General features: G+C 40.3%; 1 protein-coding gene across 1 annotated transcript in view; it reads right to left on the bottom strand.

The window, feature by feature from the left end:
• DISP1 (dispatched RND transporter family member 1) overlaps positions 1-14,335 on the bottom strand; it is a 135,069-nt gene that overhangs the window by 76,437 nt on the left and 44,297 nt on the right. The window contains exon 3 of the mRNA XM_053712534.1: positions 6,892-6,921. Within this exon, the coding sequence (XP_053568509.1) occupies positions 6,892-6,921 (30 nt within the window). The remainder of the gene's footprint in view (positions 1-6,891; positions 6,922-14,335) is intronic.

The following is a 14,335-nucleotide window of genomic DNA, read 5'->3' on the forward strand; positions in this document are numbered from 1 at the left end:
CCAGCCTACACCTCCCGCCGGCACCAGCAGAAGATCGTTACAGACGGTGACACAAACAGTGTCACTGTCTGTAACGATCAGGCATCTGGCCTCATATGGAGGGGGGAGCACCGATCGCACTCCGGCTCAATATGTGGCAGATGCTTGAAGCTTCAGGAGCTCCAGCTCTTAGCTGTTATGTTACGGCTGAGAGCTGGAGCTCCTAAAGCTGCCTCGCGCTGCAGGCTGCGCGCGACAGACACATTACAAACGCGATTATGTTGTAGATGTATGTCTGATATTAAATTTACTACAGTGACAAGAGGCCCTCTTGAGTGCCGTGCCCTTGGTCAAGGGCCGACTTTGCTGAATGGTCAGTACGCCTCTGATGTGTGTGTATATGAAATTGACAACTGGTCAAAAAAACAAAAAATATGCAGTGTATTAAGACTTCAAATAATGCAAAGAAAACAAGTTCATATTGTTTTTTACATAACTTTTTTTTTAATCAATAATTGAAGAAAATACATTTTCTTACCAGAAGAATATAAAGATTATTTATATGATAATAATAACTCACAGTAGAAAAAATGCACAAGTAAAAAGCAAACAGAACTGCCAATTGACAGCCACAATAACTATTAATAGTTGTTAGTACTGATGCTGGTCCGCCTACAATAAATGTCCCCTGCATTTTCAGTTGCACATGCAGAATTTTAAATAGCTAACTGAAAAATATTAAAACGTGCACTGCTAAACTGTCATACAAGAAAAAGGCTAACTAGACAAGAAGAAAGCTGTGGGCGGAGCATGGTGGCCATTTTCAGTTGCTAACAAACGATGATTATTTAAAAGTTTCATGTACTGCTTACAAGCTTATAGATGTGGAACCTGTTGCAAGATGCTTGTCTGGTATGTAACAATAAGTAATAAAGAATAAAAATTGGGTCTAGACTGTCCCTTTAACTGTCACTTATTATAAGATCAAAAACTAAATACAAGTAAGATTGCAGTTACAAGGCAATCCAAGCACAACTAAAATATTGCATTGGACAGCAACTTTCATTTTCAATTCACTTACACTTGTACAAGTGTGATACAAGTGATTTTTATCTAATTAATGAATATATAGAGTAACTGACTTGAGACATCTTATTATAAAAATTATCAGGTATCAGACAGAATCACCTGAAATGTGGAACTTCACCTAACTACCTTATATTATTTTTAATAATACTCACCCCAATAAGATATTTATCATAAATCTTTGTCTACATAAACAATGATTTTAGGCTAGTTTATTGCACATTAGACGGTATGAGCCACTGACAAAAGACATTGTGGGACAATAAATATTATTATACAATTGTGGTTACCCTACCTACATTTATTTCTATATATTTGATCTCTAGTCAGAGTATAATTACCTTGAAAGTTTAATTATCATCATTTTTAGTAGAACTCTAACAAAGAGAAGGATATAAATGATTCAATTTAACTGACCTGATACAACAGTAAGCACTTAACTGACCTCTGAGCAATATTGACACTTATATGAATAAGTTACAACATAACTACAACAAATTTTGCCCAGTCTGTGACACCAATTCAGATCATTCACTTTACCAAATTTACCCTCTCAGGAGACTTTAAAATTCCATCTCCTTATTTTTCACCTATATAAGTGACCAGATTACCACACTTTAAATTTAACCCAGTGTTTCTCCACCTAGGAACAAGGGGTATATTATTACAATACGTTTAACCCCAAGGAGTGATTAGACAACACGTTCTATAGGTCCTAATCATTTTGTGTTTTTTAAAAAAACTTTATGTTGTTGTGTTCGGTTTTTTTAATCAAACCAATAAAGGTTAAATTTTAACTAAAATCACCTAACTTCATCCACCAATTGATGTCCTAATTACAATCCCAGATAAGGAGAATGAAGTGCTAAATAGATGCATACTTTTTTCAACCTCTATGTTGATTTTGTCTCTCAAGTTAATTCATGCATAAGCACTCAAGCTAAGGAAATAAATCCATTTAATACTAGCATCTCCTCAATACTAGTGTAGTGCTGTTGCACTCTCTTGTTTTCAAACCTTTATCCAAACCATCCTGAAGAAACTGTAAAATTCTAGGAATTCTAAAAGAATGCCAAAAGAATTTATGAGAAGAACACCATGAAATGTAAGTCTTCCAAACTCGATAATAAATCTTTATAGAAACAGATTTACGAGCCTGCAACGATTGCTCCATGATGATCTTGGAGATCACTCTTGGAAGAAGAACTAGAGGCAGAAAAATATAAGCAGGTTGATAACACCAAGGAAGTGTCAAAGCATCCACTGCTTCCGCCTGAGGATCCCTGGGCCAGGACAGGTACCTGGGAAGTTTTTTGTTTAGATGAGAAGCTATCAGATCTATTTCTGGAAGCCCCCACATCTGAACAATTTAAGAAAACACATCTGGGTGGAGAGAACTTTCTCCCGGATGTAAAGTCTGACGACTGAGGTAATCCGCTTCCCAATTGTCTATACCTGGGATATTAACCGCAGAAATTAGACAGGAGCTGGATTCCGCCCAAACAAGTATCCGAGATACTTCTTTCATAGCTTGAGGACTGTGAGTCCCACCCTGATGATTGACATCGCCTCTTGAAATTTCCAAACTCCTTGTGCTGTCAGAGATCCTCAAACAGCTCCCCAACCTGAAAGACTCGCATCTGTTGTGATCACAGTCCAGGTTGGACGAACGAAAGAGGCCCCTAGAATTATACGATGGTGATCTAACCACCAACTCAGAGAAAGTCAAAAATTGGGATTTAAGGATATTAATTGTGATATCCTTGTATAATCCCTGCACCATTGGTTCAGCATACAAAGCTGGAGAGGTCTCATATGAAAACGAGAAAAGGGGATCGCGTCCGATGCTGCAGTCATGAGACCTAAAACTTCCATGCACATAGCTACTGAAGGGAATGACAGAGACTGAAGGTTCCGACAGGCTGCAACCAATTTCAAACGTCTCTTGTCTGTTAGAGACAAAGTCATGGACACAATCTATCTGGAAACCTAAAAAGGTTACCCTTGTCTGAGGAATCAAAGAACTTTTTGGTAAATTTATCCTCCAACCATGTCTTCGAAGAAACAACACTAGTTGATTCGTGTGAGATTCTGCAGAACGTAAAGACTAAGCGAGTACCAAGATATCGTCCAAATAAGGAAATACCGCAATACCCTGCTCACTGATTACAGAGAGTAGGGCACCTAGAACCTTTGAAAAGATTCTTGGAGCTGTCGCTAGGCCAAAAGGAAGAGCAACAAATTGGTAATGCTTTCTAGAAAAGAGAATCTCAGGAACTGATAGTGATCTGGATGAATCGGAATATGAAGATATGCATCCTGTAAGTCTATTGTGGACATATAATGCCCTTGCTGAACAAAAGGCAGAATAGTCCTTACAGTCACCATTTTGAAAGTTGGTACTCTTACATATCGATTCAAAATCTTTAGATCCAAAACTGGTCTGAATGAATTTTCTTTCTTTGGGATAATGAATAGATTTGAATAAAAACAAACCCTGTTTCTGAAACGGAACTGGCATGATTACCCCTGACAACTCCAGGTCTGAAACACACTTCAGAAAAGCCTGAGCCTTTACTGGGTTTACCGGAATGTGTGAGAGAAAAAAAATCTTCTCAAAGGCGGTCTTACTCAGAATCCTATTCTGTACCCCTGAGAGACAATACTCTGGATCAATTCGGTCCAAAATCATTGGATTCAAACATCTTTGAAAAATTTTAATCTGTCCCCTACCAGCTGAGCTGGAATGAGGGCCGCACCTTCATGCGAACTTGGGGGCTAGTTTAGATCTCTTAAATGGCTTGGATTTATTCCAATTTGAAGAAGGCTTCCAATTGGAAGCAGATTCCTTGGGGGAAGGATTAGGTTTCTGTTCCTTATTTTGTCGAAAGGAACAAAAACGGTTAAAAGCTTTAGATTTACCCTTAGGTTTTTTATCCTGAGGCAAAAAAACTCCCTTCCCACCAGTAACAGTTGAAATTATTGAATCCAACTGAGAACCAAATAATTTATTACCTTGGAAAGAAAGAGATAGCAACCTGGACTTAGAAGTCATATCAGCATTAAGATTTGAGCCACAAAGCTCTTCTAGCTAAAATAGCTTTTTAAACCTTGTAGAAGGAATAAAAGTACCACCAGGCTTATTCCATTCCTTAGAAATCATATCAGAAATAGCATCAGGAACTGGAAAACCCTTCTGGAATAACCACAAGAGGTTTATAAACAGAGTTTAAACGTTTACTAGTTTTAATGTCAAGAGGACTAGTTTTCCTCCATATCCAATGTAATCAACACTTCTTTTAACAAAGAACGAATATACTGCAATTTAAATAAATAAGAGGATTTATCAGTGTCAATATCTGAGGCATGATCTTCTGAATCAGATAGATCCTCATCAGAAGGATAATTCAGTATGTTGCTGGTCATTTTAAAACTTCTCATAAGGTTGATGACATTTCAAAGACATTTTACGTTTATTAGAAGGCGGAATGGCAGACAAAGCCTTCTGAATAGAATCAGAAATAAATTCTTTTAAATTTACAGGTATATCTTGTGCATTAGATGTTGAGGGAACAGCAACAGGTAATGAACTACTACTGATGGATACATTTTCTGCATGTAAAAGTTTATCATGACAACTATTACAAACCACAACTGGAGGTATAATCACCACAAGTTTACAACAAATGCACTTAGCTTTGGTAGAACTGTTATCAGGCAGCAGGGATCCAACAGTGAATTCTGAGAGAGGATCAGATTGAGACATCTTGCAAATGTAAGAGAAAAAAAAAACAACATATAAAGCAAAATTATCAATTTTCTTATATGGCAGTTTCAGGAATGGGGAAAAACAGAATAGCCCTCTGACATAGAAAAAAGCAAGAGGCAAAACAGAATGGGGTCTAAAATAATGAAAATATTTGGTGCCAAGTATGACGCACAACAAACAAAAAAAATATTTTTGGGCGCCAAAAACGTCCGGAAACGACACACTCGCGTCAGATGACGCAACCTTGTGAAAGGACCCGGCGTCAACTAAGACGCCGGAAATGACGAATTGCGTCAACGAAACGTAACTTTTAGCCAAAAAAATCTCGCTCCAAGAATGACGCAATAAACTTTAGCATTTTGCGCCCTCGCAAGCCTAATTCAGCCCGCGAATTTGAAAAATCACAGTCAATTGATAAAAGTCTACACCCCAGGTAAGAAATACATTTCTAAAAAATGCATTTCCCAGATATGAAACTGACAGTCTGCAAAAGGAAATATACTGAAACATGAATAATGGCAAATATAAGTACAATACATATATTTAGAACTTTATATAAATACATAAAGTGCCAAACCATAGCTGAGAGTATCTTAAGTAATGAAAACATACTTACTTGAAGACACCCATCCACATATAGCAGATAGCCGAACCAGTACTGAAACAGTTATCAGTAGAGGTAATGGAATATGAGAGTATATCGTCGATCTGAAAAGGGAGGTAGGAGATGAATCTCTACGACCGATAACAGAGAACCTATGAAATAGATCCCCATGAGGAAAACCATTGCATTCAATAGGTGATACTCCCTTCACATCCCTCTGACATTCACTGTACTCAGAGGAAACGGGCTTCAAAAATGCTGAGAAGCCCATATCAACGTAGAAATCTTAGCACAAACTTACTTCACCACCTCCATAGGAGGCAAAGTTTGTAAAACGGAATTGGCGAGGGGTGTATTTATAGGCATTTTGAGGTTTGGGAAACTTTGCCCCTCCTGGTATGATTGTATATCCCACACGTCACTAGCTCATGGACTCTTGCCAATTACATGAAAGAAAGGTATATTTATGTCAAGATTCTCTGGAGACCCCAAACTATTACTACAAGCTTAAGCTTCAGAGACAGAACTTAAATGTATTAATACTCTTCCAACTTACAGCAGAATGTTCAAAACTCATGCACAAAGCCTAGTTTGAGCAAATCAATGTCCGGTGCTATGAATTCGTTATTTTACATCTTGTAGACATAGATCTGCAGGACCTGTAGGTGTGTTGCTTAAAGTGAATGTAAAGTTTAATGAATAAGTGCCCGGTATCTAAAAATACTCTTAAAAACAAGGGGCACTTTCATTCATTAAATTTTACATTGAAGCTTCTTTTTTAAAATACTTACCTTTATTTTATGGAAAGCAGACCGGCGAGCCTGCTCTAGTTAGCAGATTGATGCCGAATTCGGGTTCCTTCAATCGTTGCGTGCTCCCTTTGATGTCCAGCTCGTGAGGCAACACAACGATTGGAGGAAGGCAGATTCTTCATCGCTGCGCTAACTACAGCAGGAGCTGCAGGAGGAGGATCGTCAGTCTGCTTTCCATAAAGAAAAGGTAAGTATTTTTAAAAAGAAGCTTCAATGTAAAGTTTAATGAATGAAAGTACCCCTGTTTTTAGATACCGGGCACTTTTTCATTAAACTTTACATTCACTTTAAGTTTGAATGTGCAATGACTGCAAGACCCAGCCGAACATTTAAAATTTATTTGACTCAGGATTTTATTTTTTTGTGTGCATTTAAACCAAAAAACAAAAACAAACCCATAAACAATAACAGTACTTAAACAAAATTTTATCCAAGGATGATATTTGGATTATAATTTGGTGCCTCAGAGTAGCGTAAAGAGGCTACTGGTTTTATTCTGCTGTGCAAGTGTTTAACAAGAGATAAAGGTATTCAGTAGACAGTCAAAAGTAGGACCAATATGCGCATTTGATAAAATGACAAATATTAATAAAATGACGGTCCACTTTGTAGTAATATCTAAATTTTGCTTTCATACTCACCTTTTGGGTAACTGGAATGGTTTGGTAGTCCTGTAAAAACAAACAAGAACATAGGTTATGCTAAATCATTCTAACTTTTTTGAAGCATATCAGAATGTATGCAAGATCAAAGAATAGGGAGGGTTAAATATTTTTGGGAGTTCGTTACCAAACAAGTTACTAAAATTATGTATTTTTTTGTTGATAACATATAAGGGATATTCCAGTACAAACTCTTCTGACGCACTACAATCCCAAAATAGTTTGCAAAGAAAAAAATAATAAATAATTACAGATCTGCTTACTTTCCCAAACTGAGGATTAAAAGATTTGCAAGGCTCCAAGATTTGTACCTGGTGCACACTCATGTTGAATGTTGTGTTAAACCCTTATTTATATACCTTGTTATTAGTATACTGTGTAAAACTAACTGTATATAAATCAAAAAGGGCATTACACTAAAATTGTAATCGCTCAAAAAAAAATAAACAAACTGATAGCTACTCACATATGCCCATCATGATTGTCTTACGGCCCATGTTCAACTCAGGACGGGCAGTGCATTGCAGAGTTTAAACGGTTCTACACAAGCAATAGAACAATAGGGAAAAGTTGTAGCACACTAGGGCTGGGCAATATGGGCACAAAAAAAAAAAATCGCAATTGCGATCGCAATCGCAATAACAAAATTATTTAGAACTACAGAATCTTAATGTACATGTTTCTCAATGTTCAATACACTCTGGGAGTATAAAAACATAATTTATGCTTACCTGATAAATTTATTTCTCTTGTAGTGTATTCAGTCCACGGATCATCCATTACTTATGGGAAGTTGCAAGAGGATCACCCAAGCAGAGCTGCTATATAGCTCCTCCCCTCACATGTCATATCCAGTCATTCGACCGAAACAAGACAAGAAAGGAGAAACCATAGGGTGCAGTGGTGACTGGAGTTTTAATTAAAATTTAGATCTGCCTTAAAAAGACAGGGCGGGCCGTGGACTGAATACACTACAAGAGAAATAAATTTATCAGGTAAGCATAAATGTTTTCTCTTGTTAAGTGTATTCAGTCCACAGATCATCCATTACTTATGGGATACCAATACCAAAGCCAAAGAACACGGATGATGGGAGGGACAAGGCAGGAACTTAAACGGAAGGAACCACTGCCTGTAGAACCTTTCTCCCAAAAACAGCCTCCGAAGAAGCAAAAGTGTCAAATTTGTAAAATTTTGAAAATGTGTGAAGCGAAGACCAAGTTGCAGCCTTGAAAATCTGTTCAACAGAGGCCTCATTCTTAAAGGCCCAGGTGGAAGCCACAGCTCTAGTGGAATGAGCTGTAATTCTTTCAGGGGGCTGCTGTCCAGCAGTCTCATAGGCTAAACGTATTATGCTACGAAGCCAAAAGGAGAGAGAGGTTGCCGAAGCTTTTTGACCTCTCCTCTGACCAGAGTACACGACAAACAGAGAAGAAGTTTGACGAAAATCTTTAGTTGCCTGTAAATAGAACTTCAGGGCACGGACTACGTCCAGATTATGCAAAAGTCGTTCCTTCTTTGAAGAAGGATTAGGACATAATGATGGAACAACAATCTCCTGATTGATATTCCTGTTAGAAACAACCTTAGGTAAAAACCCAGGTTTAGTACGCAGAACTACCTTGTCTGAATGGAAAATCAGATAAGGAGAATCACAATGTAAGGCCGATAACTCAGAGACTCTTCGAGCCGAGGAAATAGCCATCAAAAACAGAACTTTCCAATATAAAAGCTTAATATCAATGGAATGAAGGGGTTCAAACGGAACCCCTTGAAGAACTTTAAGAACCAAGTTTAAGCTCCACGGAGGAGCAACAGTCTTAAACACAGGCTTAATCCTAGCCAAAGCCTGACAAAAAGCCTGGACGTCTGGAACTTCTGCCAGACGTTTGTGTAAGAGAATAGACAGAGCAGAAATCTATCCCTTTAACAAACTAGCAGATAAGCCCTTTTCTAAACCCCCTTGTAGAAAGGACAATATCCTAGGAATCCTAACCCTACTCCATGAGTAACCCTTGGATTCGCACCAATATAAATATTTACGCCATATCTTATGGTAAATTTTTCTGGTAACAGGCTTCCGTGCCTGTATTAAGGTATCAATAACTGACTCCGAGAAGCCACGCTTTGATAGGATCAAGCGTTCAATCTCCATGCAGTCAGCCTCAGAGAAATTAGATTTGGATGTTTGAAAGGACCTTGTATTAGAAGGTCCTGCCTCAGAGGTAGAGACCATGGTGGACAGGACGACATGTCCACTAGGTCTGCATACCAGGTCCTGCGTGGCCACGCAGGCGCTATCAGAATCACTGATGCTCTCTCCTGTTTGATCTTGGCAATCAGTCGAGGTAGCATCGGAAATGGTGGAGACACATAAGCCATGTTGAAGACCCAAGGGGCTGTCAGAGCATCTATCAGCGCCGCTCCCGGGTCCCTGGACCCGTAACAAGGAAGCTTGGCGTTCTGGCGAGACGCCATGAGATCCAGATCTGGTTTGCCCCAACGATGAATCAGTTGAGCGAAGACCTCCGGATGAAGTTCCCACTCCCCCGGATGAAAAGTCTGGCGACTTAGAAAATCCGCCTCCCAGTTCTCCACGCCTGGGATGTAGATTGCTGACAGGTGGCAGGAGTGAAACTCTGCCCAGCGAATTATCTTTGAGACTTCCAACATCGCTAGGGAACTCCTGGTTCCCCCTTGATGGTTGATGTAAGCCACAGTCGTGATGTTGTCCAACTGAAATCTGATGAACCTCAGTGTTGCTAACTGAGGCCAAGCTAGAAGAGCATTGAATATTGCTCTCAACTCCAGAATATTTATTGGGAGGAGTTTCTCCTCCTGAGTCCATAATCCCTGAGCCTTCAGGGAGTTCCAGACTGCGCCCCAACCTAGAAGTCTGGCATCTGTTGTTACAATTGTCCAATCTGGCCTGCGAAAGGTCATCCCCTTGGACAGATGGACTCGAGAAAGCCACCAGAGAAGAGAATCTCTGGTCTCTTGATCCAGATTTAGTAGAGGGGACAAATCTGAGTAATCCCCATTCCACTGACTTAGCATGCATAATTGCAGCGGTCTGAGATGCAGGCGCGCAAATGGCACTATGTCCATTGCTGCTACCATTAAGCCGATTACTTCCATGCACTGAGCCACTGACGGGCGTGGAATGGAATGAAGGACACGGCAAGCATTTAGAAGTTTTGATAACCTGGCCTCCGTCAGGAAAATTTTCATTTCTACAGAATCTATCAGAGTCCCTAGGAAGGAGACTCTTGTGAGTGGTGATAGAGAACTCTTTTCCACGTTCACCTTCCACCCATGCGACCTCAGAAATGCCAGAACTATCTCTGTATGAGACTTTGCAATTTGAAAACTTGACGCTTGTATCAGAATGTCGTCTAGGTACAGAGCCACCGCTATGCCTCGCGGTCTTAGTACCGCTAGGAGTGAGCCCAGAACCTTTGTAAAAATTCTCGGGCCGTAGCTAACCCGAAGGGAAGAGCTACAAACTGGTAATGCCTGTTTAGAAAGGCAAATCTTAGGTACCGATAATGATCTTTGTGAATCGGTATATGAAGGTAGGCATCCTTTAAGTCCACTGTGGTCATGTATTGACCCTCTTGGATCATGGGAAGGATGGTTCGAATAGTTTCCATTTTGAATGATGGAACTCTTAGGAATTTGTTTAAGATTTTTAGGTCCCCTCTTTCTTGGGAACCACAAACAGATTTGAGTAAAACCCTTGCCCTTGTTCCATCCTCGGAACTGGGTGAATCACCCCCATTACTAAGAGGTTTTGTACACAGCGTAGAAATGCCTCTTTCTTTATTTGGTTTGCTGATAACCTTGAAAGATGAAATCTCCCTTGTGGAGGAGAAGCTTTGAAGTCCAGAAGATATCCCTGAGATATGATCTTCAACGCCCAGGGATCCTGGACATCTCTTGCCCAAGCCTGGGCGAAGAGAGATAGTCTGCCCCCCACTAGATCCGTTTCCGGATAGGGGGCCCTCTCTTCATGCTGTCTTAGGGGCAGAAGTAGGCTTTCTGGCCTGCTTTGCCTTGTTCCAGGTCTGGTTAGCTTTCCAGCCCTGTCTGTAACGAGCAACAGGTCCTTCCTGTTTTGGAGCGGAGGAAGTTGATGCTGCTCCTGCCTTGAAGTTACGAAAGGCACGAAAATTAGACTGTTTGGCCTTTGATTTGGCCCTGTCCTGAGGAAGAGTATGACCCTTACCTCCAGTAATGTCAACAATAATTTCTTTCAAGCCGGGCCCGAATAAGGTCTGCCCTTTGAAAGGAATATTAAGCAATTTAGATTTAGAAGTCACGTCAGCTGACCAGGATTTAAGCCATAGCGCTCTGCGCGCCTGGATGGCAAATCCGGAGTTCTTAGCCGTCAATTTGGTTAAATGTACAACGGCATCAGAAACAAATGCATTAGCTAGCTTAAGTGCTTTAAGCTTGGCCATAATCTCATCCAATGGAGCTGTGCGAATGGCTTCTTTCAGAGACTCAAACCAGAATGCCGCAGCAGCAGTGACAGGCGCAATGCATGCAAGGGGCTGTAAGATAAAACCTTGTTGAACAAACATTTTCTTAAGGTAACCTTCTAATTTTTTATCCATTGGATCCGAAAAAGCACAACTATCCTCCACCGGGATAGTTATAAGTTTAGCTAAAGTAGAAACTGCTCCCTCCACCTTAGGGACCGTCTGCCATAAGTCTCGTGTGGTGGCGTCTATTGGAAACATTTTTCTAAATATCGGAGGTGGGGAAAATGGCACACCAGGTCTATCCCACTCCTTGCTAATAATTTCTGTAAGCCTTTTAGGTATAGGAAAAACGTCAGTACACACCGGTACCGCAAAGTATCTATCCAACCTACATATTTTCTCTGGAATTGCAACCATGTTACAATCATTCAGAGCCGCTAATACCTCCCCTAGCAATACACGGAGGTTCTCAAGCTTAAATTTAAAATTAGAAATCTCTGAATCCGGTCTCCCTGGATCAGATCCGTCACCCACAGAATGAAGCTCTCCGTCCTCATGTTCTGCGAATTGTGACGCAGTATCAGACATGGCTCTCACATCATCAGCGCGCTCTGTCCTTAACCCAGAGCTATCTCTCTTGCCTCTTAATTCAGGCAATTTAGATAACAACTCTGTCATAACAGCAGCAGTGATGTGCAGTCACTAGAGGCAGGTGAGGCAGTGCTTCACCTTTCATATGGGCAAAAATATATTTTTTTTTATTGGCTTTAAAAAAAAAAAATTGTAATTTTTTGTTCCCCAACATTTTTTTTCACAGCTAGATGTTGTGCAATGGAGAGGCACAAGCAGGTCTGCCCACCATTACACAACATGCTGCGCCATCTACTGGATGACAGTGGTTAAGATCATTGCATGGCCCATAAGTGCTTTATTTGAGGCAGTCCTATTTGGGCTGAACCAATCCAGCGAGAGGCATTAGTAAGTGGAACATAGGGTTGGGGCTGGATGTTAAATCATATAAAACAAAACAAAAACGGAAAAAAACAACTTTCATATATTTTGTTGCTGTCCTGTGAACCTGCTAGCTTTGCTAAAGTAAAAAAGAGAGTTCTGTTCTTCCCCTCTAAGTGCAGTGGAATGTTCCATTGTCACTTCCTGAATCCTTATACAGAGCAGGAAGAGAGAGGCACAGAGAGCAATGTTTCTGTTCAGCCACATCTTATTGAAGTAAGATTTTACTGTAAGGGATTCTTTTAGTGAAAATGATAATTTAATGAATGTGGTTTAGTGTTTTTTACTCTTTTACAGCAAAGGATCGTTTTTGTATTTTGTTTACTCAAACTTTACACCCACTAACTTAGCAGATTGCCTCTGTACTTTACACTAAAACAGAATTTATGTTTACCTGATAAATTACTTTCTCCAACGGTGTGTCCGGTCCACGGCGTCATCCTTACTTGTGGGATATTCTCTTCCCCAACAGGAAATGGCAAAGAGCCCAGCAAAGCTGGTCACATGATCCCTCCTAGGCTCCGCCTACCCCAGTCATTCGACCGATGTTAAGGAGGAATATTTGCATAGGAGAAACCATATGATACCGTGGTGACTGTAGTTAAAGAAAATAAATTATCAGACCTGATTAAAAAACCAGGGCGGGCCGTGGACCGGACACACCGTTGGAGAAAGTAATTTATCAGGTAAACATAAATTCTGTTTTCTCCAACATAGGTGTGTCCGGTCCACGGCGTCATCCTTACTTGTGGGAACCAATACCAAAGCTTTAGGACACGGATGAAGGGAGGGAGCAAATCAGGTCACCTAAATGGAAGGCACCACGGCTTGCAAAACCTTTCTCCCAAAAATAGCCTCAGAAGAAGCAAAAGTATCCAACTTGTAAAATTTGGTAAAAGTGTGCAGTGAAGACCAAGTCGCTGCCCTACATATCTGATCAACAGAAGCCTCGTTCTTGAAGGCCCATGTGGAAGCCACAGCCCTAGTGGAATGAGCTGTGATTCTTTCAGGAGGCTGCCGTCCGGCAGTCTCGTAAGCCAATCTGATGATGCTTTTAATCCAAAAAGAGAGAGAGGTAGAAGTTGCTTTTTGACCTCTCCTTTTACCAGAATAAACAACAAACAAGGAAGATGTTTGTCTAAAATCCTTTGTAGCATCTAAATAGAATTTTAGAGCGCGAACAACATCCAAATTGTGCAAAAAACGTTCCTTCTTCGAAACTGGTTTCGGACACAAAGAAGGCACGACTATCTCCTGGTTAATGTTTTTGTTAGAAACAACTTTTGGAAGAAAACCAGGTTTAGTACGTAAAACCACCTTATCTGCATGGAACACCAGATAAGGAGGAGAACACTGCAGAGCAGATAATACTGAAACTCTTCTAGCAGAAGAAATTGCAACCAAAAACTAAACTTTCCAAGATAATAACTTAATATCAACGGAATGTAAGGGTTCAAACGGAACCCCCTGAAGAACTGAAAGAACTAAGTTGAGACTCCAAGGAGGAGTCAAAGGTTTGTAAACAGGCTTGATTCTAACCAGAGCCTGAACAAAGGCTTGAACATCTGGCACAGCTGCCAGTTTTTTGTGAAGTAACACAGACAAGGCAGAAATCTGTCCCTTCAAGGAACTTGCAGATAATCCTTTCTCCAATCCTTCTTGAAGAAAGGATAGAATCTTAGGAATCTTTACCTTGTCCCAAGGGAATCCTTTAGATTCACACCAACAGATATATTTTTTCCATATTTTGTGGTAAATTTTTCTAGTTACAGGCTTTCTGGCCTGAACAAGAGTATCAATAACAGAATCTGAGAACCCTCGTTTTGATAAGATCAAGCGTTCAATCTCCAAGCAGTCAGCTGGAGTGAGACCAGATTCGGATGTTCGAACGGACCTTGAACAAGAAGGTCTCGTCTCAAAGGTAG

Source organism: Bombina bombina, chromosome 4, assembly GCF_027579735.1.
Source record: "Bombina bombina isolate aBomBom1 chromosome 4, aBomBom1.pri, whole genome shotgun sequence".
Taxonomy (NCBI): domain Eukaryota; kingdom Metazoa; phylum Chordata; class Amphibia; order Anura; family Bombinatoridae; genus Bombina; species Bombina bombina.